Below are 27,574 nucleotides of genomic sequence, written 5' to 3'. Positions count from 1 at the left end.
AATGACTGAGTGAGCAGATTGAGTAATAAAGACAGAAAAGGAAACTGAGCAGGTCCGGCAGCATCTGTGGAGGAAGAAACAGAGTTGACGTTCCGAGTCCGTGCTCTAAGGAAGGAAGGAAATAAGGCTAAAGAAATTTGGCTCTGACTAATTTCTACAGATGCACCATAGAAAACATCCTTTCTGGATTATCACAGCTTGGTAAGGCTCCCTCCACACCGACACTATAGTTAAGAAAGCCCACCAACACCTCTACTTTCTCAGGAGGTTAAGGAATGTTGCAGCTTTATAGAACCTTAGTTAGGTCACACTTGGAATATGGTGTTCAATTCTGGTCACCACACTACCAGAAGGATGTGGAGGCTTTGGAGAGGGTACAGAAAAGATTTACCAGGATGTTGCCTGGTATGGAGGGCATTAGCCATGAGGAGAGGTTGGAGAAGCTTGGTTTGTTCTCATTGGAATGATGGAGGTTGAGGGGAGACTTGATAGAAGTCCACAAGATTATGAGGGGCATGGACAGAGTGGATAGTCAGAAGCTTTTTCCCAGGGTGGGAGAATCAATTACTAGGGGGCACAGGTTTAAGGTGTGAGGGGCAAGGTTTAAAGGAGATGTACGAGGCAAGTTTTTTGCACAGAGGGTGGTGGGTGCCTGAAACTCGCTGCTGGGGGAGGTAGTGGAAGCAGATATGATAGTGAGTTTTAAGGGTAACTGGACAAAATGTGGATATGCCGGCGTTGGACTGGGGTAGACACAGTAAAAAGTCTGACAACACCAGGTTTAAGTCCAACCGATTTATTTGATAGTAAACTCACTAGCTTTCGGGTTTGCCCCTTTGTCAGGTGAATGGAGAGTTCTGGCCTCAGACAGAGCATATGAAGCACAGTTAGTTTACAGATTACTGATTAGAATGCGAATCTTTACACCTAACCTGCTGTTCAAGTCCTAAAGTGGCCGACAATGTGAGTGGAAGGAGCGCTGATCACAGGTTAAAGATATCTGTCTGGAGACAATACACATCTCTCTAACCTGTGATCAGCGCTCCTTCCACTCACATTGTCGGCCACTTTAGGACTTGAACAGCAGGTTAGGTGTAAAGATTCGCATTCTAACCAGTAATCTGTAAACTGTCTGTGCTGTTATATGCTCTGTCTGAGACCAGAACTCTCCATTCGCCTGACGAAGGGACAAACCCGAAAGCTAGTGAGTTTACTATCAAATAAATCGGTTGGACTTAAACCTGGTGTTGTCAGACTTTTAACTGGACAGACACATGAATAGGATGGGAATGGAGGGATATGGTCCCTGAAGGATAGGGGGGTTTTAGTTCACTTGGGCAGCATGGCTGGTGCAGGCTTGGAGGGCCAAAGGGCCTATTCCTGTGCTATGATTTTCTTTGTTCTTTGAAATTTGGCATGTCAGCTACAACTCTCACCAACGTTTACAGATGCACCACAGAAAGCATCCTTTTCGGATTTATCACAGCTTGGTATGGCTCCTGCTCTGTCCAAGACCACAAGAAACTACGAAGGGTTGTGAACGAAGCCCAGTCCATCACGTACACCAGCCTCCCATCTACTGACTCTGTCTACACTTCCCGCTGCCTCAGGCAAAGCAGCCAGTGTAGCCAAGGATGCCATGCATTCCGGACATTCTCTCTTCCACCTTCTTCTGTCGGGAAAAAGATACAAAAATCTGAGATCGCGTACCAATTGACTCAAGAACAGCGTTTTCCCTGCTGCCACTCAAAAGAAACCCACGCAGACACAGGGAGAACATGCAGACCCTCCAAGCTGGGAATCAAACCCGGGTTCCTGGCACTGTTAGGCAGCAGTGCTAACCCACTATGCCACCAAGCCGCCCTGGAATACTGTCCTGCTGGAATGGAGTAATGTAGAATGCAGGGATGGTGTAACATCCATAATCCGGGAACAAAGGGGAATTCCACAGTAATTTCATTGCAGTGTTAATGTAAGCCTTACTTGTGACTAATAAATAAATAATAAACTTATCGGATCAGGAATGCAGGAATGCCTCGTTGTGATGTGCATGTTTGTGATGTGTAGATCTTTGCCTGGAGCCAGGGGATAAATTGGCATTCGACCAATACAATCACTGCCCTCATTAGTAGCGTACATCGGGCAGGAGCTGGGTATTGTGGTGAGCACATCAACACCTGCCCACTCCATCCTCCAGCGACTCCATCTGCCCATCTGCTCCGCAGAGCTGCCCGAGGCACATGACAACACTCGCTACCAGCTGAGCTAACAGGATGGCATCAACCCTCCACGGCCTTCTTATCGGCTGCTGCAAAGCTGTCACGGGCCAGGGGAATCCATCTCTCCGGGACGTCCTGTTACTGTCAGACGGCCTGTCGCTAGGGTGTACAATTACTGCACACGCAGGCAAAATTCTCCCGGATAAGGATTTTATTGCAGAGTGAGCAATGTCCCAAACGGTATCCAATTACTTCAGGGCAGGTAATCCGTGTCGGAGGTACAAGTCCAGGGCAGCGAAGGTTACAGGAAGATTGATTCAGGTGTTAAAAATCATGAGGGGCTTTGACGAGGTACATGAGGGGGAAAAACTGCTTTCTGAGCAAGAAGGCCATCAACCAGTGCACAAAGATTTACGATAACTTGCAAAAGGACCAAAAGGGGACGTGAGGTAAACTTTTCTGCTCCAAATCCAAATTTGATCAAATATTTGCAAAGGAGATATTTGCGGGGCAATGGGAGTGGAACTAGTTGGATAGCTCTAGCACAGGAATGATGGGCTGAATGTCATATTTTTATAGTTGTATGAATTGCCGCAGGATAGGTGCTGTCCTCGGCTCATCCTTCTACAGCAGGGATTCTCCTCCTCCTGTGAGAACTCATTCTTAGAAATCCCCTGGCCTCCAGGCGTTCCTGCTGTCTGCTTGTTAACTGTGACTTCACCGACAACATACAGAGCGCACCCATTTAATTACCCAGCCTGAGACGGATTCTGCACTTTTCCTCAAATAGGAATCATAGAAGCATAGAATCCCTACAGTGCAGAAGGAGGCCATTCAGCCCATTGAGGCTGCACCAACCCACCTTTTTATCTTACCCAGGCCATATCCCCGAAACCCCACATGTTTATCCTTCTAATTCTCCTCATTAAGGGGAAATTTAGCATGGCCAGTCCACCTAACCTGCACATCTTTGGACACTAAGAGGCAATTTAGCATGGTCAATCCACCTAACCTGCTCATCTTTGGACACTCAGAGGCAATTTAGCATCGCCAATCCACCAACCTACACATCTTGAGACACTAAGGGGCAATTTAGCATGGTCAATCCATCTAACCCGCACATCTTTGGACACCAGGGGGCAATTTAGCTTAGCCAATCCACCTAACCTACACATCTTTGGACACTAAGGGGCAATTTAGCATGGCCAATCCACCTAACCCACACATCTTTTGATACAAAGGGACACTATATACCATGATCAATCCACTTAACCTGCACATCTTTGGACACTAAGGGACAATTTAGCATGGTCAATTCCTCTAACCTTCATATCTTTGGAGTGTGGGAGGAAACCGGAGTAGCCGGAGGAAACCCATGCAGCAACAGGGAGAATGTGCAAACTCTGCACATTCACCTAGGGTAAGGATGGCCGATTTCCATTCCTAAAAGACGTTAGTGAGCCAGGTGGGTTTTTACAACAATCAATGATATTTCCATGGTCACCATTACTGATACTATCAACTGAATTTCAATTCCACCAGTTATCCTGGTGGGGTTTCAACCCATGTCCCCAGAGCATTAACCTGGAGCTCTGAATCCCTAGTCCAGTGACATTACCACCATGTCACCCAGTCTGAAAGTGAAAGGGCAGAATTCTCCCAAACAAAATTTGAAGCGTGCAATTTGGGTGAAAACTGGAGTAATTCACCCTGGTTTTTCCAATGAGAGTTCAGAGAAGAATCTCCCACGCCCTGTGCGCTGCAAAGACCACTAGTGTGAATATCGTTACATTTCAGGGGGCCTACTCCTAAGCAGAGTGGCAGCAGGGGACTCCATCCCCACCGATCGCCCCCTAGGCCCTACCCCATCCGGCCCTTCCCCCTAGGGCCAGTCCCCACTTGCTCCGCCCAGCCCCCCCCCGGGCACTGCTCCATGCTCAATGGGCAATGCCAAGGTGCGCCCTGTGCATTGGCACTCTGACCCTTGGGCAGTGCAAGGAGCCCAGGCTGGCACCGTCAGTCTGCCAATGCCTGGGAGGGCTCCACTCCTCTGCTGCCTGACCCTTGGGGGGCCCCAATTACCCCCCTCTTCACTCCAGTGGGGTTGGGCCGCCAGCTCCCCGAAAGTGAGAAGCTAGTGTAATCCCCGCTGGAGTGAAACACTCTGGCTGGGTGGGAGACACTGGGAATCCCGGAGACTTCAATCCCAGGCCAGCTAAAGATATTCAATCATAGAATCCCTACAGCACAGAAGGAGGCCATTTGGCCCATTGAGTCTATACCGACCACAATCCCACCAGGTCCTAGTCCTGTAACCCTACACAATTACCCTCACTAATCCCTGTGACACTAAGGGACAATTTAGCATGGCCAGATCACCTAACCCACACATCTTTGGACTGTGGAAGGAAACTGGAGTACCCGGAGAAAACCCACGCAGACATGGGGAGAATGTGCAAATTCCACAAAGACAGTGACCCAAGGCGGGAACCGGACCCAGGCCCCTGGTGCTGTGAGGCAGCAATGCTAACCACATATGCCTCCGTGCCACCCAAATAATATTAAAATCACCATTTAAATGGTCTGTGTGTCTCCCCGTTGAATTCTGGCGGGGAGAACGGGGGGGGGGCGAACACTTGCGCAAGCCCAGAGAATCAGCAACCGCGGGATTCTCCCAGCTTAAAAATTAGCGCAGCAGAATGGGAGAATCGTGGCTAAGGTGCTTTTTGGCATCTAATAGGCACTGAGGGACATCTACGCTGGACGGGTTCAGAGATGGGTCAGGGCAACACTGTCACCCTCCCCCCCTCATGTTGAATGTAATTATCCTCAATCACTTAATAAGTCAATCTCTCATAGATCTCTTGCTCAGTCGGAAGTGTTGAGGTTAGTGCTATCCTGTGCAATAGTGCAGGTAACTCCGTTGCCAAATGGTTCCTTTGGGGGAGCAGCACACAAGGTAATGGAAGTTAATGACTTTCCGATAATTGCTCAGCGTTCCAGAGGTAGGTGCGCTGCCAGATGTTATCAAGGTGAGAATGATGATCGGTCACACTTACTGACTGTTCGCCATGTGGAGAGATACAACCTCAGCATTCGTGTCCTAAACCTCCGGGAGGATATATCGGAATCTCACATCATTGCTTCAAATTCTCATGCCTATAAGAGAGGAAAATTTATTCCGTTAGGTTTGATTCTTGTTGGAAGTAAGTAGGACCCTTCTGGGCTGGAGACAACTCCCTTGATAGTCTTCAAAATGTCACAGAGGCAAAACGGAGGTGGCACGGTGGCACAGCGTTTAGCACTGCTACCTCACGGTGCCAGGGACCCGGGTTCAGTTCCCAGCTTGGGTCACTGTCTGTGTGGAGTTTCCACATTCTCCCCGTGTCTGCATGGGTTTCCTGAGGGTGCTCCGGTTTCTTCCCATGATCCAAACGTATGTAGATTAAGTGGGTCAGTCATGCTAAATTTGCCCCTTAGTGTCCCAAGATGTGGGGGATTAGCAGGTTAAGTACGTGGGGGTGCAGGAATAGGGCCTGGGTGGAATTGATTTGGGTGCAGACTCGATGGGCCAAATCAGAGAATCCCTACTGTACAGAAGGAGGCCATTCGGCCCATCAAGCCCACACTGACAACAAATCCATTCTATCCCCGTAACCCCACATATTTACCCAGTTAATCTCCCCGAAACTAGGGTCGATTTAGCATGGCCAATCAACCTAACCTGCACATCTTTGGCATGTGGGAAGAAACTGGAGTGCCCAAACGAAACCCACGCAGTCACAGGGAGAACGTGCAAACTCCACACAGACAGCGACCCCATCCGTGAAGTGAACCTGGCCCATCGAGTCTGCACCCAAATCAATTCCACCCAGGCCTTATTCCTGCACCCCCATGTATTTAACCTGCTAATCCCCCACATTTTGGGACACTAAGGGGCAAACTTAGCATGGCCGATCCACCTAATCTACACATGTTTGGACCATGGGAAGAAACCGGAGCACCTGCAGGAAACCCATGCTGACACAGGGAGAACGTGCAGACTCCACACAGACAGTGACCCAAGCTGGGGATCGAACCTGGGCCCCTGGCGCTGTGAGGTGGCAGTGCTGACCACTGTGCCACCGTGGCTTCCTTCTGCACCGTAGGGATTCTATGATTCCTTGCTATAGTCGGAGTATTTGGTACCAGTCCAAAGAGATGATAATCTGCCTTATGTACCACTTCTCATTCTGATACATACAATAAACCTAAGTGGTTCTCATTTAATTGTGAACGGTTGTTTCTTGGCAACTGGTCTGGGTAGTGGAATAAAACAGCTTGACAAACTGCAGAGAGACCAGCAACTAAACTGGAGTCACCGATCGGACTGATCAATTGTCCCCTCGCTCTATATCTTTCTTCACAGTTTCTCGATTTCCTTCCCTGAAGGCACTTCCCTTATTCCAAGATATCTTCACCCTCTAGCTCAATCCCCCAACACCATTCATCCTGTGTGTGCCAAGATGGAGAATAAGCTCCCCCTCAATGTCACCGCTGTGGGTCGGTTCTCAAACAATGATGAGATACTGTATAGGAATGAGATAGAGAATCTGGTAAACTGGTGCAATGACAATAATCTCTCCCTTAAACTCAGTAAAAGGAAAGAGATTGTTATCGACTTCAGAAAGTGTCGTAGAGAACATGCTCTTGTCTACACAAACGGGGATGAAGAGGAAATGGTCGAGACTTCAAGTTTCTAGGTGTCCAGATCACCAACAACCTGTCCTGGTCTCTCCACGCCAATGCTATAGTTAAGGAAACCCACCAACACCTTTACTTTCTCAGGAGGTTAAGGAAATTTAGTATGTCTGCTCAACCAGTTATTACAAATGCACCATAGAAAGCATTCTTTCTGACTGTATCGCAGCTTGGTATGGCTCCTGCTCTGACCAAGACTGCAAGAAACCACAAAGAGTTGTGAATGAAGCCCAGTCCATCACACAAACCAGCCTCCCATCCATTGACTCTGTCTACACTTCCCGCTGCCTCGGAAAAGCAGCCAGCATAATTAAGGACACCACACACCTCGGACATTCTCTTTCCTCCTTCTTCGTCAGGAAAAAGATATAAAAATCTGAGGTCACAGAACCTTCCACACACCTGATGAAGGAACACCATTTCCGAAAGCTTGTAAGATTGCTATCAAATAAACTGGTTGGACTATAGCCTGGTGTTGTGAGACTTCTTACTATGTTTACCCCAGTCCAACGCCAGCATCTCTACATCATGACACTTGCCTTTGTCAGTTGAGACTCAGATTACAAAAGCAGAGAGATCATGATAGAATTGTGTAGAACTTTGATGAGGCCACACGTGGAGCACTGTGTGCACATTACTGGAAGGATGTGATTGGAGCAGATTCACCAGGATGCTGCCTGGAATGGAGTGTTTAAGTTATGAAGAGAGGTTGGGTAGGCTTGGATTGTTTTCCCTGGAGCAGAGAAGACTGAGGGGTGACCTGATTGAGGTATACAGGATTGTGAGGGACGTGGGCAGAGTGGATAAGGAGCAACTGTTCCCCTTAATTGAAGGGTCAGTCACGAGGGGACATGGGTTCAAAATCAAGGGCGGGAGGTTTAGGGGGGATATGAGGCAAAACATTTTTTACCCAGAGGGTGGTGATGGTCTGGAATGCACTGCCGGGGGGGGTAGTGGAGGCGGGATCCTGTAAAAAGTATCTGGATGAGCACTTGGCACGCCATAACATTCAAGGCTGTGGGGTCAAGTACCGGTAAATGGGATTAGGTGGGAGGTCAGCAGCAGACTCAATGGGACGAAGGGCCTCCTATGCACTGTCTGAATCCATGGGTAGAATTTTCCTGTCCCACCCGCTATGGGAATCGTAGTGGACGTAGTGAGTAGGATTTTCCGATCTTAGGGTGAGCTGGAAAATCCCATCCTCTGAAGAGGCCTATAGGTGCCCAGCCAGTTGTATCACCAGGTGATTAGCCTGACTAGGGATGGAGAGTAAGTGCCAGCGATGCCTTGCCCTTGATGAACAATTATCTTTTTTCGACCTGATTTCAATTTTATTTAATGCTTATTACTGTAAGTCAAACGTGCTGATGGCTAGTCCCAAAGGAGCTTTCCCTACTATCCAACATACCTACTGGACACTAATTCACATAATCCAAAGGTATTTATGGCAGTTAGTGCTTCTTATTAAATGATGTGGCTACAGTTTAAAAGAATCAATAATCAAACCTCTCCAGTGAAGATCCACAAATGTGCATCTTCTCTCTGAGTGGAATTCACAAGTTGATTTTGCAGGAAAATGGTTCTTTGGGTACAGACTTTGATTTTGTGAAGGATCTTCCTCATCTGTATGAAAACATTTCACCCACGGCACGGTGGCACAGTGCTTAGCACTGCAGCCTCACAGCGCCAGGGACTTGGCTCAGGTCACTGTCTGTGTGGAGTTTGCATATTCTCCCCATGTCTGCGTGGGTTTCCTCTGGGTGCTCCGGTTTCCTCCCACAGTCCAAAGATGTGAAGGTTAGGTGCGTTGGCCATGCTAAGTTGCCCCTTAGTTGCCAAAAATGTTCAGGTTAGGTGATTTAGCCATGGTAAATTGCCTCTTAGCGTCCAAAGATGTGCAGCTTAGGTGGATTGGCCATGCTAAATTGCCCCTTAGTGTCAGGGGGATTAGCGAGTAAATGTGAGGGGTTACAGGAATAGGTCCTGGATGGCATTGTTGTCAGTGCAGGCTCAATGGGCTGAATGGCCTTCTTTTGCACTGCAGGGATTCTATGATGACAGGATGATGTTCCAGCAGTAACAGGCCATTCAGCCCAATACGCCTGTAGCCCAGTTCTTTTTCTATCAATTGCACCCCTGAGGAAGTAGTCTCTGAACATCGACTCTGTTTATCCCCCTTATCATCTTATAAACTTCTATTGAGTCACCTCTCATCCTCCTCCGCTCCAAAGAGAAAAGCCCAGCTCCCTCAACCTTTCCTCATAAGACCTACCCTCCAAACCAGGCAGCATCCTGGTAAATCTCCTCTGCACTCTCTCCAATGCTTCCACATCCTTCTTATAGTGAGGTGACCAGAACTGCACACAATATTCCAAATGTGATCTCACCAACATCCGGTATAATTGCACCATAACCCCACAACTCTTAAACTCAAACCCCCTGTTAATAAACGCTAACACACTATAAGCCTTCTTCACAGTTCTATCCACGAGTGGCAACCTTCAGAGATTTGTGGATATGAATCCCAAGATCTCTCTGTTCCTCTACATTCCTCAGAACCCTGCCGTTGACCCTATAATCCGCATTCAAGTTTGTCCTACCAAAGTAACCTTGCACTTATCAGGTTAAACTCCATCTGCCACTTTTCGGCCCAGCTCTGCGTCCTATCAATGTCTCTATGCAGCCTACAAGAGCCCTCCACCTCATCCACTACTCCACCAATCTTACTGAAACTTATAGGACACTGTGAGGCCTGGATAGGATGGACATGGAGAGGATGTTTCCACTGGTAGGAAAAACTAGAACCAGAGGGAACAACCTCAGGCTAAAGGGACAGTCCTTTAAAACAGAGATGGGGAGGAATTTCTTCAGCCAGAGAGTGGTGAATCTGTGGAACTCTTTGCCGCAGAAGGCTGTGGAGGCCAGGTCATTGAGTGACTTTAAGGCAGAGACAGATAGGTTCTTGATAAGGGGATCAGGGGTTATGGGGAGGAGGGAGAAGACTGGGGATGAGAAAAATATCAGCCATGATTGAATGGCGGAGCAGACTTGATGGGCCGAGTGGCCTAATTCTGCTCCTATATCTTATGGTCTTATGGTCTTACAATCTGGAGAATGCATCATGAAGGCAGAAATTGGTTGGGGATTACTTTCAGAGGATTTTGGAATCACTCACCTCCATGTATTGAACAAATATAAAAATTAGCATCAAGTCAAACTTTGGACTTTGTAATAGTGTCATTGTTTATTTTTTAAATTTATGGTCTAGATATATTTGGAATGGTTAGAACTGCTGCATTTCATTTATTTTGACATGATTGAGAGGACTTTGTAACAATCAGCAAAATTAAAATGATTAAAAATCTTTGGAAAGAATGCAGGAAAGTTATGATTTAAAGTCTTGAATTTCTGCAGTCTTATTTAGGCAGAACCTCTTAGTGACATTAATTACAGTATTTATTCAAGAAAGTGGCAAAAAAAATCAAATTTAATCTTTCATATTTTATGGGTTCCACTACTTACCTTGGAACTAATCAAACAAAAATTCTGGCCACTGTGGCTTGGTTTACAGTGCAGAAGGGGCCATTCGGGCCATCGAGCCTGCACCGACTCTCCCACAGGTGGCCTATCCCCATAACCCCACATATTTTCCCCACTAATCCCCCAAACCCATACATCCTGGGACACTAAGGGAAAATTTAGCATGGCCAAACCACATAACCCACACATCTTTGGACACTAAGGCGCAATTTAGCATGGCCAATCCAACTAACCTGTACAGCTTTGGATACTAAGGGCAATTTAGCATGACCAATCTACCTAATCTGCACAAGTTTGGACACTTAGGATGATTTACCATGGCTAATCCACCTAACCTGCACATCTTTAGACACTTAGGGGCCATTTACATTGGCCAATCCACCTAACCTGCGCATCTTTGCATACTGAGGGGCAACTTAGCGTGGCCAATCCACCAGCACGTCTTTCGGACCGTGGGTGGAAACCGGAGCGCCGGAGGGAACCCACACAGACAGGGGGAGAACATGTACAAACAGTAACCCAAGCCGGGAATCGAATCCATGTCACTGACACTGTGAGGCAGCAGTGCTAACCACTGTGCTGCCCCAAGGATAGGGCAGGGGGAGAGGGCCTGGCTAAGATACTCTGTCAGAGAGTCATTGCAGTTTCAATGGGCCAAATGGCTTCTCCTGCACTGTAAGGATTCTATAAGTCTATTCTACGATAACCAGTGTAAAAAAAAATTTCAGAACTTGGAGAGTTGTCCTGTTAAAGGAAATTGTAGAGAGAGCGGGTTTTGAATAAGGAATTTGCTCTTCAAATGCCACCCTCTCCATAATTTCCTTCAGTTGGAAAACTCTCCGAGTTCTCTCCATTCCTCAAATTCAGGCCTCTTTGAACATCCTGGATTTTTCAGCATTTCACTATTATTGGCCACGCCTTGGGCTGCATAGGCCTCAAGGTCACAATTCCCTCCCTGAATCCTTCCAGCTGTCTACCTCCAAGAAGGCCTTTCTTCAAACCTAGCTCCTTTACCAAGCTTGTGGCCACCTTGAATTCCCTTCTAGGGTTTGGTGCGAAATTCTATCTGCTAACACTGCAAAGCGCCTTGGGATGTTGCACCATGTTAGAGGTGCTACATAAATACAAGTTGTTGTGTTGATAGTTTTGCAACAGTTCCCACACGGTGATGTTCGCTATTAATAGCTCCAGCATGTAGCATGAGAGCACTTTGCTGAGCTCAGTGATTGTCAATCTGAATTTCTAAGATTTCAAGTGCATTGTCAACTTGGAAGGGTTTCTTTTATTCAGACCTTGATGCAATATGATATTCCTTGTTATTTCTGAATTGTCAGCTTATTGTTACTGAGTCAGGAGGTGCAATGAGAGCGAGGAAGAGATATAAAAAAAATGATCGCTTCTCCAGAATTGGCCCCGTGTTGCTCGGTGGGGACATTCAGCAACTTACATCAGAAGTGACGTTTGCAAAATGTTCACCGGCAACACGGGCTGGGCAGAATCCATTCCTGAAAGAGCTCATAGGCGCAAGTAATTTGGAGACAATTTCAATTAAATTTCATGGTGGCACCGTGGTTAGCACTGCTACCACTCAGCGCCAGGGATCCAAGTTTGATCCCTGTCTTGGGTCACTGTGCAGAGTCTGCATGTTCTCCCCATGTCTGCGTGGGTTTCCTCCGGGTGCTCCGGTTTCCTCCCACACTCCAAAGATGGGGTGGATTAGGTAGATTGGCCATGCTAAATTGCCCCTTAATGTTCAAAGGTGCACGGGTTAGGTTGATTGGCCATACTAGATTGTCCCTGTTGTCCCAAGACATTTAGTTTAGGGGGATTAATGGGGTAAGTACATGGGGATAGAGACTGGGTGGGATTGCTGTCGTGCAGGCTCAATGGGCTGAATGGCCTCCTTCTGCATTGTAGGGATTCAATGATCAATTACTTCAATTGTAACTGAAACACAAGATTTTAAAGTTAAACATTTTGCAGGTGGATATTTTACTGATGGGGAAAGGATGGCCTAATGGTATGATCGTTAGATTGTCAATCTAGAAACTCAGCTAATGTTCTGAGGACCTGGGTTCGAATCCTGCCACGGCAGATGGTGGAATTTGAAATCAATAAAAAATATCTGGAATTAAGAATCTACTGATGACCGTGAAACCATTGTTGATTGTCGGGAAAAACCCATCTGGTTCACTATGTCCCCTTAGGGAAGGAAATCTGCCGTCCATACCCGGTCTGGCCTACATGTGACTCCAGAGCCACAGCAATGTGGTTGACTCTCAGCTGCCCTCTGAAATGGCCCAGCGAGACACTCAGTTCAGGACAACTGGGGATGGACAATAAATGCTGGCCCAGCCAGCGATGCCCATGTCCCATGAATGATTGAAACAAAAATATCATTCAGCGTTACTAGATTGGGACAGGCCAAGGGGACAACCACGCATTTGTCAGTCACCGCTCCCAGTCACCACTGCATCAGAAGGTTGTGTGATCAAGTCCAATTGATATGGGCACATAAGGTGGGCTTGCAGCACAGTGGGAGTGCTGCACTGTCTGAGGTGCCATCTTTCCATGGATTAATATCTAACAATAATATCACTAGGCCATTGCCTCCCCATCAGCAAAACATACACCAGCAAAATTAAGGATCCCATGCACCCCAGACATTCTCTTTTCCACCTTCTTCCGACGGTGAAAAGATACAAAGGTCTGAAGTCATGTACCAACCGACTCAAGAACATCTTCTTCCCTGCTGCTGTCAGACTTTTGAATGGACCTTGCACTAAGTTGATCTTTCTCTACATCCTAGCTATGGCTGTAACACTATGATTCTGCCCTCTATGATTCTCAATGCCCTCTGAAATGACCTAGCAAGCTACTCAATTCAAGGGCAACTAGGGATGGGCAATAAATGCTGGCTCAGCCAGTGACATGTCCCATGACTGAATAAAAAGAAAAAATTCTGCCTGGTCCCTTTGCCTCCCCTGCACTCCTCATCCAATCTCTATTCGAGTGTCTATTTTAGTTCCTTTTTCTAATTCAGGATGGGCAACTTTGGCTTAAGAGGCGAACATTCTGACTGTCTCCCTCTTGGCACCAACTTCAGAGGAGTTATCCATCTGCTGTGGCCACCTCTGAAGCTGTTGACTGGAGCTTTCAGGACAGGAGCCAGGGAAAAAGAGAAACAAAAGGGAAATGGGGTGGAAATTATGCTAAAAATAACCCAGGGACTCAACGGGAACGCGTGTTGTAGGAAATGGCACACTGTGTGGGATCACGCAGTGAAGCTGGAGACTGAGAACACTGACCAGCCAGGCGGAAATCTCATGGGGTCGCAAACAAAATAACACACATACGGCTTGGCAACAACTGAGAGCGGGCAAATATGCTTGGCAGCCGTACCTTTAGCACCTCTCGTTTGGCTTGACTTGCAGTCCATTGCTTTGACAAACTAGCTTGAACTCCAACAGAAGAAAGATTGTCTTCTGACAATTGTTATCCTTTAATACTTCCTCCATAAGGCCATAAGACATAGGAGCAGAATTAGGCCACTCAGCCCATCAAGTCTGCTCCACCATTCAATCATGGCTGATATTTTTCTCATCCCCATTCTCCTGCCCTTTTTCCCATAACCCCTGATCCCCTTATTAATCAAGAACCTATCTGTCTCTGTCTTAAAGACACTCAATGACCTGGCCTCCACAGCCTTCTGAGGCAAAGAGTTCTACAGATTCACCGCTCCCTGGCTGAAGAAATTCCTCCTCATCTCTGTTTTAAAGGATCGTCCCTTTAGCCTGAAGTTGTGGCCTCTGGTTCTAGTTTTTCCTCTTAGTGAACATCCAAACCTCCTCTCCCGCTCTCTCACCGACAAACTCCTTCAGCTTCAGTTATTTTTCAATATTTATTATCATAGAATCCCTGCAGCGCAGAAGGAGGCCATTCAGCCCATCGAGTCTGCACCAACCACAATCCCACCCTGGTCCTATCCTCACAATTACATGCATTTACTCGACCAAGTCCCACTGGCACTAAGAGTTAATTTAGCATGACCAATCCACCCTAACTCGCACATCTTTGGACTGTGGGAGGAAACCAGAGGAAACCCACACTGACACGGGGAGAATGTGCAAACTCCACACAGACAGTGACCCAAGCCGGGAATTGAATCCAGGTCCCTGGTGTTGAGAGACAGCGGTGCTAACCACTGTGCCACCTTGCTGTCCAGGACATGGGTGCCTGTCTGTAACTGCCATCTGTTTCAAAGAGTATCTGAGACCCAACCACATTGCTGTAGCTCTGGAGTCACATGTAGGCCAGACCGGGTAAGGATGGCAGATTTCCCTCTCTAAAGGGACATTAATGAACCAGATGGGGTTTTATAACAATCAAAGAACATTACAGCACAGGAACAGGCTCTTCAGCCCTCCAAGCCTGCACCAACCATGCTGCCCGACTGAATTAAAACCTCCTACTTTACTCAATAATGGTTTCATGGTCGTCATTAGATTTTTAATTCCAGATTTTTATTGAATTCAAATTTCACCATCTGCCATGGCCAGATTCGAACCTGGGTCCCTCCAGTCCTTGCCCTAGGACTCTAGATTACTATCCCAGTGACAATGCTACACCATCATTGCCTCCCCGGTGTTAACGTGGTCATTACTTTTTCTGATCTTTCCGCTCACTCGCCTCCTGAATTCCAAATGTGACCTGAGTTCCCCTCTCTCCGCATATTCAGGCTGTGTTGGAAAATCAACCAATGTTGTCAAAAGACATGTGAAAATGGATAACAACAGTGCAACAGGAGTGGAGCACAGTCTGATAACCAACAGCCACTGTAGTATAGTAAAGTAACACAGAGATAACTTGCAGCTATACTAATGTGATATAGAGGTCTTCTGGTGCCATGGGTAATGTCTCTGCCTCTGACCTAGAAGCTGTGGGTTCGAATCCCATCCCAGGATGACCAAGGAAGGGGCGTTCATAACGCGGCCAAAAAGGTTGAGTATCCATCTGTAAATCCTTCCAAACACGCCAATGGCTGGCAGTAATCATAGGAATTGTACAGTGCTGAAGGAAACATCGAGTCTGCACCAACAACAATCCCACCTAGGTCATTTCCCACAACCCCACATGTTTACCCCAACAATCCCTCTCATCTACGCATCCCGGAACACTAAGGGGCAATTTAGCATTGGCCAATCCACCTAACCTGAACATCTTTGGACACTAAGGATCAATTTAGCATGGCCAATCCACGCAACCCGCACAACTTTGGAGGCTAAGGGGCAATTTAGCATGGCCAATCCACCTAATCTGAACATTTTTGGTGACTAAGGGGCAACTTAGCTTGGCCAATGCACGTAACCGACACATCTTTGGACTGTGGGAGGAAACCAGAGCACCAGGAGGAAACCCACACAGACACAGGGAGAATGTGCAGACTCTGCACAGACAGTGACCCAAGCTGGGAATCAAACCCAGGTTCTCTGGAGCTGTGAGGCAGCAGTGCTAACCACTGTACCACTGTGCTGTAAGAATGGGAGAGACTCCTGATCAGCCACTCTTGATGTGGAGTGTCGCCCCTCAAGCTATAAGCCCTCAGCGACAGACTAGTGACCTGTTCCGGGAATGACTAGCTACGGAAACAGGCAAAAGTCTGCCTTTGAGTGCTACTAGATGCGGGAAGAGAACTGGATACTAATATCATAAAGTGATAACACTAATGTAGTATAGTAATAGCTTAAAGCTACAGAAGTATCAACATCCTCTCACTTACTTTGGAAGAACTAACCAACAAGAAATCTCAATGTAGGATATGAATTTGGTAGGGGTCTATAAACACAGTCCTCTCCCAAGAAAAATGACACAGTTTCCAGCATTTAAGTCTACATTGAACACAAGACATGGAACTGCGTTTTTTTAAAAATCTATAAATAAGGGACATATCTTTAACTTTACTGAGAAGTCTTTTTTTTGCCACGGTGGAACCAATTCTGGATTTTTACATTCTGAATCATTCTCCAAGTAAAATGATAGATGGCCAAAGAAATGTTTCAAATTTTAAAAGTTGATGTAGTAGTGTCACAGGTAGGCCTACATTAACACTGCAATGAAGTTACTGTGAAAATTCCCCCCCCCCAAGTCGTCATACTCCTGTTCGGGTACACTGAGGAAGAATTTAGCATGGTCAACGCACCCTAACCAGCACATCTTCCAGACTGAGAGGAAACTGGAACACCTGGAGGAAACCCACGCAGGCACGGGGAGAACATGTAGACTTCGCACAGACAGTGACCCAAGCCGGGGATCAAACCTGGGTCTCTGGCGCTGTGAGGCAGTGGTGCTAACCACTGTGCCACCTGGAATCTGGAACTTTCTCCTTCAAAGTTCCATCAAGGCTGTGGGGGGTCAATTGAAAATGTTGAAACTGAGAATGACAGATTCTTTGTTAAGCTGGGTTGTTTGGATGGATAAATTGAGTTGTAACATGGATCAGCTATGATTGAATTGAATAATGGAACAGGTTCAAGGGGCTGAATGGCCTCCTTCTGTTCCTAGCTACTTGCATTTTAAAACAATATGACTTAAACACGCTTAGAGTTTCACATTATTATCCTATATTTAAAGTTAATTTATTAGTGACGAGTAAGGCTTACATTAACACTGCAATGAAGCTACTGCAAAATTTCCCTAGTTGCCACACTCCAGCACCTGTCCTGAGGGAGAATTTAGCGTGGCCAATGCATCTAACCTGCTCGTCTTTCGGACTGTGGGAGGAAACCACGCAGAATGTGCAAACTCCACACAAACAGTGACCCAAGCCAGGAACTGAACTCTGGTCCCTAGTGCTGTGAGGTAGCAGTGCTAACCACTGTGCCACCTTAGAACATAGAACATTACAACACAATACAGGCCCTTCGGCCCTCAATGTTGTGCCGAGCTATGTCCAATCCCAAGATCAAGCTATCCCCTCCCTATCATTCTGGTGTGCTCCATGTGCCTATCCAATAACCGCTTGAAAGTTCCTAAAGTGTCCGACTCCACTATCACAGCAGGCAGTCTATTCCACACCCCAACCACTCTCTGAGTAGAGAATCTACCTCGGACATCCCTCCTATATCTCCCACCATGAACCTTATAGTTATGCCCCAACAGCTACATCCACCCGAGGAAATGGTCTCTGCACGTCCACTCTATCAATTCCTCTCATCATCTTATAAACCTCGATTAAGTAGCCTCTCATCCTCCTCCGCTCAAAAGAGAAAAGCCCCAGCTTCCTCAACCTTTCCTCATAAGACCTACCCTCCAAATCAGGCAGCATCCTGGTAAATCTCCACTGCACTCTCTCCAATGCTTTCACATCCTTCTTGTAATGAGGTGACCAGAACTGAACACAATATTCCAAATGTGGTCTCACCAACATCTGGTATAGTTACAGCCCTATTATGCCATGATTTCAGGAGCAAATGGATTAAACATGAAAGAGTTAACTTCTAGGCTAGGCGTAAGCCTAAAGTTAACCAATGTGTTAAGCTTCACTGTAACTGACCCGAGTGTAATTATAATTATTCAAAGATAACGATCCTTCTGTGATAATGCAGTAATGAATATAATTGGAACATATGCTTTGGCAATTGCATCCTCCCATCCACTTTTTACATTTCTATATCCTTCCGTAGCACTTCATTTACTTTGGGATTCATTCCAAAGAGGCAAAGTGATGTAATGGTGCTCGTTAGCCACCACATTTCAGAATCGTTTGTGAATTCTACCAGGGGCTGACACACACACACTGATGTTTGACAAAAAGAAATGCTGCGTTGCTTGAAATGCATAGTGGTGTCAGTTCAACCCTGAGAACGCTCACCCTTTTACTGCCCCCGGAACCACCCACCCCCACACCCTTCAACCCCCCTGCCTCACCCTACCCCAGAGTCCCCACTTCCCCACAAACGCCATCCCACTGGTTTCACGCACCCCGGACATTCTCTCTTCTACCTTCTTCCGTCTGAAAAAAGATACAAAAGTCTGAGGTCATGTACCGACCGACTCAAGAACAGCTTCTTCCCTGCTGCCATCAGACTTTGGAATGGTCCCACCATATATTAAGCTGACCTTTCTCTGCACCCTAGCTATATGGGATGGCACAGTGATTAACACTGCTGCTTCCCAACACTGGGTTCAATTCTTGGCATAGGTTGAGTTTGCACATTCTCCCCATGGGTTTCCACTGGATGCTTCTGTTTCCTCCAACAGTCCAAAAGGCGAGCTGGTTAGAGTGCATTGGCCATGCTGAATTCTCCCTATGTACCTGGACAGGAGTGTGGTGACCAGGGGATTTTCACAGTAACTTCATTGCAGTGTTAATGTAAGCCGACTTGTGACACTAATACCTAAACTATTGATCTTTCTGTACACCCTAGCTATGAGTGTAACACTATATTCTGCATCCTCTCTTCCCTTCTCCTCCATGAACAGTACGCTTTGTCTCTATAGCGCACAAGAAACCGTACTTTTCACTGTATCCCCATGCCTGTTACAATAATAAGTCAAACTGAATCAAATCTCGGCAGCCAGCCATCGTCCACCCAGGTTCTTGGTGTGAGACCAGGCAGTGAGTGTCTGCCGGCTTTGAGAGGCAATCAAATCCAAAACAGTCCTTGCCAGGTGTTGGCACTTACCTGGTTCCCAGTGGGAGTCTGGGTTAGTGGCAAAAGGGCAGGGACCTCAGCCTTGCCTTCCTCACCATCGCTGCTAATGCTTTGAACTGTTTAGAGGCCAATTTCTTGTGGTTTTGGCCATCATTGAAACTAGTTTGAAATTGTGCCGACCCTTCTGGCAAATAGCCATCAATATCCATTCATCTGGTACCAGCCCCATCGTCCCAGATGGACAGAACCTTGGGACATATGTAAAATAAAGAAGCAACACCTTATCACTGACCCAACAGCAGAGGACACTGTTTTTGACCTTCCTCCAAGATAGTGAACAGCATCTGACCAAATTCATATAGGGGCTGTCTGGGATTATTGTCGCTGCAGGCTCAACGGGCTGAATGGCCTCTTTCTGCACTGCAGGGATTCTATGATTCTATAATAGGACATGACAGATGTAGTCATTGTGGTAAAATGGACAAGGCCTGAGAAATTAGGCCCGACGTAAAACTGGACATTTTAAATTAATGCAGCTAAAAACTGTTTCTATGAGGTTACAACAGGTCAAACCACAGGTTACCTATGGCTCTCTTTGCCACAGAAGGTCGTGGAGGCCAGGTCATTGAGTGTCTTTAAGATAGAGATAGATAGGGTCTTGATTAATAAGGGGGCTGGGGGTTATAGGGAAAAGGCAGGAGAGAGGGGACAAGAAAAATATCAGCCATGATTGTATGGCGGAGCAGACTCAATGGGCCGAATGGCCTAATTCTGCTCCTACTTCTTATGGTCTTATGGTCCAAAGCCAGCAGGGACACATACCAGAACTGTCTCACATATTGAACAGGGGTGTTTCACCTTAACAATAGTCAGCATGACCTGAAACCAGAACCCAAACTTCTTACATATAGAATAGAGGGGTTCAAATTTTACAATGGAATAGTCATAATGGCCCAATTCCCATCAGCAAGAAGACATTATGTTTGTGCATTCAGTCACAGTCCCTGCTATTAAAGGGATATGTGTAACTAGGATGATCTGGCCTAACCTCATTAGGTGTTGTGATACCCCCCACTCATTACCCCTTTGGACAAAAACCAGCAAACATCCGAAGAAGTAGGAGAAGGACAAAAGCAGCCATTTTTCAAGACAAACTCCAGCGAAGACTCCACCAAACCGACTGTGGCCTGGGATGATGCAAGAGGGCGAGATCCAGATTCGTGCTAAGAGAACCCGGAATTCATCTGCCGCCGTGAGCTCAGTGAATTGAATCCAACAGCCCAAACCGATTTCACCAGACCGGGTAATATCTATTTCTCAGACAACTAGCCTAGCTTGGTGAAAGTTAACTTAATCTACTGTGTAAGAATTGTTTCTTTAATCCGTGAGTGTTTTTCATAGAAGCCATAGAATCCCTACAGTGCAGAAGGAGGCCATTTGGCCCATCCAGTCTGCACCAACAACAATCCCACCCCAGGCCCCATCCCCACAGCCCCACACATTTACCCCTCTAATCCCTCTAACCTACACATCCCAGGACACTAAGGGGCAATTTCGCATGGCCAATCAACATACCCCACACATCTTTCGGACTGTGGGAGGAAACGCACGCAGACATGGGGAGAACATACAGATTCCACACAGACAGTGACCCAAATTGGCAATCGAACTCAGATCCATGGAGCTGTGAGGCAGCAGTGCTTACCACTGTGCCACCGTTCTCCCTATGTTATCAGATATTTACTGAAAACCTTTGCAATATGCTCCCATTGCACCACTACACATAGAATTCCTACAATGCAAAAATGAGGCTAAATGAGTCTGCACCAACAACAATTCCACCCAGGCCCTACCCCCTACGTATTTACTCCACTAATCCCCTGACACTAAGGGGCAATTTAGCATGGCCAATCCACCTAACCCGCACATCTTTTGGACTGTGGGAGGAAACTGCAGCAGTTAGAGGAAACCCACACAGACACGGGGAGAATGTGCAGACTCCACACAGACAGTGACCCAAGCCCGGGAATCGAACCAGGGTCCCTGGTGCTGTGAGACTGCAGTGCTAACAACTGTGCCACAATGCTGCCCGGAGCAAGAGGAGGGAGAGAGAGAGAGAGGCGAGAAGAGGGAGGGAGAAAGAGAAGGACAAAGGGGAACCACAGTGCCACTTAATAAAGCTAAGATTGAATCACAGACCTTTGTCTGTCTTAGAAAGTAAAGGTAGTTGAATAGCTGTAGAAATTGGTTGAAGTGTGTGTAAAATATTTCAGACAATACCGCCTGCTCTGTGAGTGGAAGATGGGGTGAGCAACCTGGACCATGTCACATCTGTGCCTCATTCTTTCCCCTCAGGCTGCCATTGAACTGGGAGCTAAACTTAGACACCCATTAAATGCCTTTAAGTTGTGAGAATACCTTCACTGATGGTAATATCCATGTCGCTCCTTTGCCTGATATTGCGCTACCACAGCGCAGACCAGGGATTACTGGCTCAGGGAGACTACCGTGTTGCCTTTAACAATGAAATGTGTAATCCTCCCTAACATCATTTATAACGTAGCATAAAGTAGCGACTGCGGAGGTGGCTTCATATTTGCCAATGATAGATAACAAGGTAGAGAACAGAGGAATCTAAGGTCCCATGACTCAGGGAGAGAGCAGATGTTGTGTCACTGCCTGTTATGAAGAAACACAAGATCTCGTCCAACTTAGCATATAACATCTCTAAATTACCTGGACGTTCAATAGGACAGTTTGTATAGTGTTAAACTGGAAAGTGACCATGAATCTAAAATACATCACATACCAGTCAATGTCTTCTGGCGCTGAGCAGGGATTATGTTCTGGGAGGGTCAATTTATTTCATTAGTTCGTGGGACATGGGCATCGCTGGCTGGTCAGCATTTATTGCCCCTCCCTAGTTCCCCCTTGTTCCAAGAGCAGTTGAGAGTCAAACACATTGCTGGAGTCACATGTAGGCCAGACCGGGTAAGGATGGCAGATTTCCTTCCCTAAAGGACATTAGTGAACCAAATGGGGTTTTTCCAACAATGGTTTCATGGTCATCAGTAGATTCCTAATTCCAGATATTTTTTATTGAATTCAAATTCCACTATCTGCCGTGGAGGGATTCGAACCCAGAGCATTAGCTGAGTTTTTGGATTAATAGTCTTGTGATAATATCACTAGGCCATCGCCTGCCCCATTTAACTGTGGTCAATGCTGCAGAATGAGAGATATTGATTAGTTGGCCATATTATATCCAGTCTGCTATTACTTCCTACTGAAGCATTGAACAGAAAATGAACTCTATCTGTGAGCATATACTCCGCAGTCTTTACAAAGTAGCGAGGTCCGAACTAATCCAACAATGGGCAACCTCGGCTAGTGAGGGACCCTCCTTCATCTCAGTGGGTCGCAAGATTGAAATCAGGCTCGTTCACCCACTGCAAATAAGATTAAAAGTCTCCATTTCCATATGATTAGCTGGCCGGGGACTGAATTATCCAGGCCCGTGAGACTCTCCACACCCGCACCTCCCCCCCCAACTTCATCCCCCAGCACACCACTCCTTCCCCCCACATCCAGTGGGGTTTACAACTGCTCCCCATTGACGCAGAAGAGGCAACCCGACCCCACTGGAGGAAAGGCAGGCCCCTCCCCTGGGAGGTCGGCGGTAAGGGAGTCCGGCAGTGCCAGCCTGGCACCTTGGCACTGCCCAACAGCACCTCAGCACACTTACTGTGCATCAGGCAGTGCCAAGGGGGAGCCTACAGGGGGGTGGGGTCTATGGGGAGGGTGATCAGTAGGTGGGGGGGGACTCACTGCGACTATGCAATTGGCATCGGTGGGGAGAGGGAGGGAATGAAGGAGGGAAGGCGATCGGGACTGGCCATCCGAGGGAGGAGGGTCGGGGTTGCCCAGGGGAGGGGGGGTCAGGGTGGTCATCAGGGGGTGGGGGGGGGTCCAGGCTGTGTGTGTTTGGGGTGGGGGGGTAATAGGCCCTGCCCCCTGATTTTCAGAGTGAATCACGCTAGGGCACAAAGTGTCGGAGATTCGCTCTGGCAATCATACTAAAACATTGAGATTTACTCCCAATTTCCTGCTCGTTTGCAACTGAGATTTGTTTTGGGAGAATCCCGGCCCGTGTAGAAATGTGCAGATTTGTGACGGATTTTATAAAACAATCTCAACAATTTAAGAAATCAATGACAAGCAAAAGTCAGGAAATGCAATAACGTCTGGGGTTTAAAAAGTTGCTTATGAAAGAAACTCCATCCTGCCGAAACCCTGTCCCGCCGAAACCCCATCCCGCTGAAGAATCAACTCAGAATATTAACTCTCCACAGACGCTGTCAGACCTGCTGAGCTTTTCCGGCATTTTGGTCAGATCGGGACGGCCAGTTCATGGCTGGATCTTCCTGTCCCGCTGCACGCTACAGGAGACATTGTTCAGCCCAGCCACTGAAAACTGGCTGCCTCGTCCAAAATCAGACAGGTACTACCACGCAGAGGATAGAACCACAGTTGTTCGTTTTGATGTGCCTCCATTAAATGGTTCCATTTCTCTCCTCTACTCCTCCCCACTCCTCCCCAGCCAGTTCATCCCAAGATGCACAGGTTAGGTGGATTGGCCATGCTAAATTGCCCCTTAGAGTCAGGGGGACTAGCTAGAGTGAATGCATGGGGCTGTGGGGATAGGGCCTGCAGGGGATTGTGGTTGGTACAGACTTGATGGGCTGAATGGCCTCATTCAGCACTGTAGGATTCTCTGATTCTGCTTAATTTTAAAATTTATTTATTAGTGTCACAAGTAGGCTTACATTAACACTGCAATGAAGTTACTGTGAAAATCCTCTATTCGCCACACTCCGGCGCCTGTTCGGGTACGCTGAGGGAGAATTTAGCACGGCCAATGCACCCGAACCAGCACTTCTTTCAGACTGTGGGAGAAATTGGCTGTGCTAAATTCAGTTACCCTAACAGGTGCCGGAGTTTAGCGACTAGGAGATTCTCACAGTAGCTTCATTGCAGCGTGAACATAAGCCTACTCGTGACATTAATAAATAAAAAAACTTTGAACTCCCTTTTTGAGGTGACTGCGGAGCCAGTGTCCAGTGATATCACTGAGTAATCTCTGCTGCTGCAAGGTCTGATCTCAGCTCCTGACACCAGCTTTGAGACAATGCCTTCAACAATTGAGCAAAACTGAAATCCAAGCACGCATTTGGCACTGAAAAATTCATGAGTGTTTTCTTTTTTTTCTTGCGCCCACTTCTCGGTGGGTTCTCATGCTGGGCAATGTCAGTGTTGAAGAATGCAACGTACTCTCACATTTGACACCTGTCTGTTTGATTTCCTCTGCAGGCTATTTTTAACTCCGCAATTAATGTGCATTTTCGCAGAGCCACTGAAGCTGTTTATTTTAAATCGATTCACATCTGCGTTAGGATAGCACTGACAGGAATTTCTATGACTGCATTCATCAGTGTGCTAAAAATAGCTCTACAGAGGATATTAAGCACACTTGTGTCAGTGTCAAGCACTCCCAGGTTAGTTCTAAGCACAGATTAAAGTTGGAATGCAGGTCTCTCTGTACATTAGGATAGCAGGTCGTCTCTCACACACACACACACAAACATACACACACACACACACACACAAGGAGAACTTGCGTCTATGAATTTCTCTGAACTGCAATCACCATAGTATAGTACTGTCGCTGTCAATTTGCCCACAGCAAGTTCCCACAAACATCAGAGAGTAAAATGAACGGATAATTTGCTTTTTCTTTTGAAGGTAGGAGTGTTTCCCAGAGGACCTGAAGAGATTCCTCTACTCTTCTTCGAATGGTCTGACATCCAATCTTTTGAGTCCACCTCAAAAAGGTGGACTGTAGCCCCAGCCTATCACGCAACTAGCCTCCCATCCATTGACACTGTCTATGATGCGGAGATGCCAGCATTGCACTGGGGTAGGCACAGTAAGTAGTCTCACAACACCAGGGTTTAAGTCCAACAGGTTTATTTGGTAGCACAAGCTTTCGTAGCAGTCACCTTGATGAACATAGAACATAAAACATTACAGCGCAGTACAGGCCCTTTGGCCCTCGATGTTGCGCCGGCCTGCGAAACCAATCTAAAGTCCATCTAACCTACACTATTCCAATATCATCCATATGTTTATCCAATGACCATTTAAATGTCCTTAATGTTGGCGAGTGCACTACTGTTGCAGGCAGGGCATTCCATGCCCTTACTATTCTCTGAGTAAAGAAAGGAGGAGCAGCGCTCCGAAAGCTCGTGTTACCAAATAAACCTGTTGGACTTTAACCTGGTGCTTTGAGACTACTTACTGTTGACACTGTCTACACTTCCCGTGCCTTGGCAAAACAGCCAAGGACCCCACACACCCTGGACATAGTCACTTCCATCTTCTTCCATCCGCTAAAAGATACAAAAGCAAGAAACTACAAAGGGTGTGATCGTAGCCCAGTCTATCCGACAATCCAGTCTCCCATCCACTGACTCCATCTACACTTCCCGTGGCCTCGAAAAAGCAGCCAGCATAATCAAGGACCCCACAGATCCTGGACGTTCTCTCTTCCACCTTCTTCCATCGGCTAAAAGATAAAAAAGTCTGAGGACGTGTACCAACCGACTCAAGAACAGCTTTTTCCCTGTTGCCATCAGGCTTTTGAATGTCCCTCCCTTGCCCTAAGTTGATCTTTCTCTACACCTTGGCTATGACTATAACACTACATTCTGCACTCTCTCCTTTCCTTCTCCCCTATGTACTCTATGAATGGTATGTTTTGTCTGTATAGTGTGCAAGAAACAATACTTTTCAGTGCATACCAATACATGTGACAATAATAAATCAAATCAAATCAAATCAAACATTCTCACTTCACACTGAGCATGCAATATTTGTTCTGTACAGTTCTCCAGTAGGAATTGAACCCATGGCCTTCTGTAAAGTGACATGTCCCTTTCACACACTGGCCCCTGATGTTGTGTCAACGTCCTTGGGGTTACCATTTGATCAGAAACTCAACTGGACTCACTGCATAAACACAGTGGCTACAGAGTAGGTCAGAGGCTAGGAATACTAAAGTGAGTAACTCATCTTATGGTTCCCCCCAAAGCCTGTTCACCATCTACAAAGCACAAGTCAGGAGTGTGATGGAGTACTCCCCTCTTACCTGGATGGGTGCAGCTCCAACAACATTCAAAAAGCTTGACATTATTCAGGACAAAGCAGCCCGCTTGATTGGCACCACATCCACAAACATTCACTCCCTCTACTACTGACGCTCAGTGGCAGTAGTGTGTAATATCTGCAAGATGCATTGCAGCAATTCACCAAAGATCCTTACAGAGCACCCTCCAAACCCATGACCACTTCCATCTAGAGGGACAAGGGCAGCCGATACATGAGAACACCACCTGCAAGTCCCCCTCCAGATCACTCACCATCCTTACTTGGAAATATATTGCCATTCCTTCGCTGTCGCTGGGTCAAAACCCTGGGATTTCCTCCCTATCAGATTGTGGGTCAACCCACAGAACATGGATTGCAGCGATTCAAGAAGGCAGCTCACCACCACCTTCTCAAGGGCAACTAGGGATGGGCAATAAATGCTGATCTAGCCAGTGATGTCAATGTCCCACGAATGAACTTAAAAAAAAGCTTTTTCTTTGATGAACAGCATGAAGTATGGGACGGAACATTAGAGCAGGAATTGGCCACTCAGCCCAACAAATGTGCTCCACGATTCAATTAGTCTCACAATCTACCTCAATGTCACTTTCCTGCACTGTCCCCATACCCCTTGTTGGCATGAGTCTCCAGAAGTCCAGCAATTTCTGTCTTGAACATGCTCAATGATTGAACTTCCACAGCACCCTGGGGTAGAGAATTCCAAAGATTCACCACCCTCTGAGTGAAGAAATTTCTCCTCTTCTCAGTCTTGGATGGCCTGCTCCTTATCTGAGATCATGTCCCCAGCTTAGTATGGTTCCTGCTCTGACCAAGACCGCAAGAAACTACAAAGCGTTATGACTATGACTGTAACACAACACTCTGCACCCTTTCCTTCTCCCCTATGTACTCTATGAATGGTATGTTTTGTTTGTATCGCACGCAAGAAACAATACTTTTCGCTGTATACCAATATGTGTGACAATAATAAATCAAATCAAAACGGTCCTTGTAATAACTCCACGGAGGTGGAAGTCCCGTCACCAAGTTACTTTATTTACACCATACGTCTGAACACAGCCAGCTCTCCAGTTGCTCCCTGCTAAATGCAGGCAGGGAGTCTGACACATCTGCTTTAAACAGGCAGCATGAGGCTCCCTGATTTAACCATCAATTAGGATGCATCAGGTATCTCATTTAGGTTTTTTAATCACC

General features: G+C 46.8%; 1 protein-coding gene across 1 annotated transcript in view; it reads right to left on the bottom strand.

Annotated features, from left to right (window-relative positions):
* The window catches only part of tmem266 (transmembrane protein 266), a 144,547-nt gene that overhangs the window by 94,452 nt on the left and 22,521 nt on the right, over nucleotides 1-27,574 (bottom strand). The window contains exon 2 of the mRNA XM_080216292.1: nucleotides 5,279-5,378. Within this exon, the coding sequence (XP_080072418.1) occupies nucleotides 5,279-5,292 (14 nt within the window). The 5' untranslated portion in view covers nucleotides 5,293-5,378. The remainder of the gene's footprint in view (nucleotides 1-5,278; nucleotides 5,379-27,574) is intronic.

This window comes from Carcharhinus amblyrhynchos, chromosome 32 (genome assembly GCF_965287045.1).
Source record: "Carcharhinus amblyrhynchos chromosome 32, sCarAmb.v2.hapA, whole genome shotgun sequence".
Taxonomy (NCBI): Eukaryota; Metazoa; Chordata; class Chondrichthyes; order Carcharhiniformes; family Carcharhinidae; genus Carcharhinus; species Carcharhinus amblyrhynchos.
This window is presented reverse-complemented; position numbering and strand designations above follow the sequence as displayed.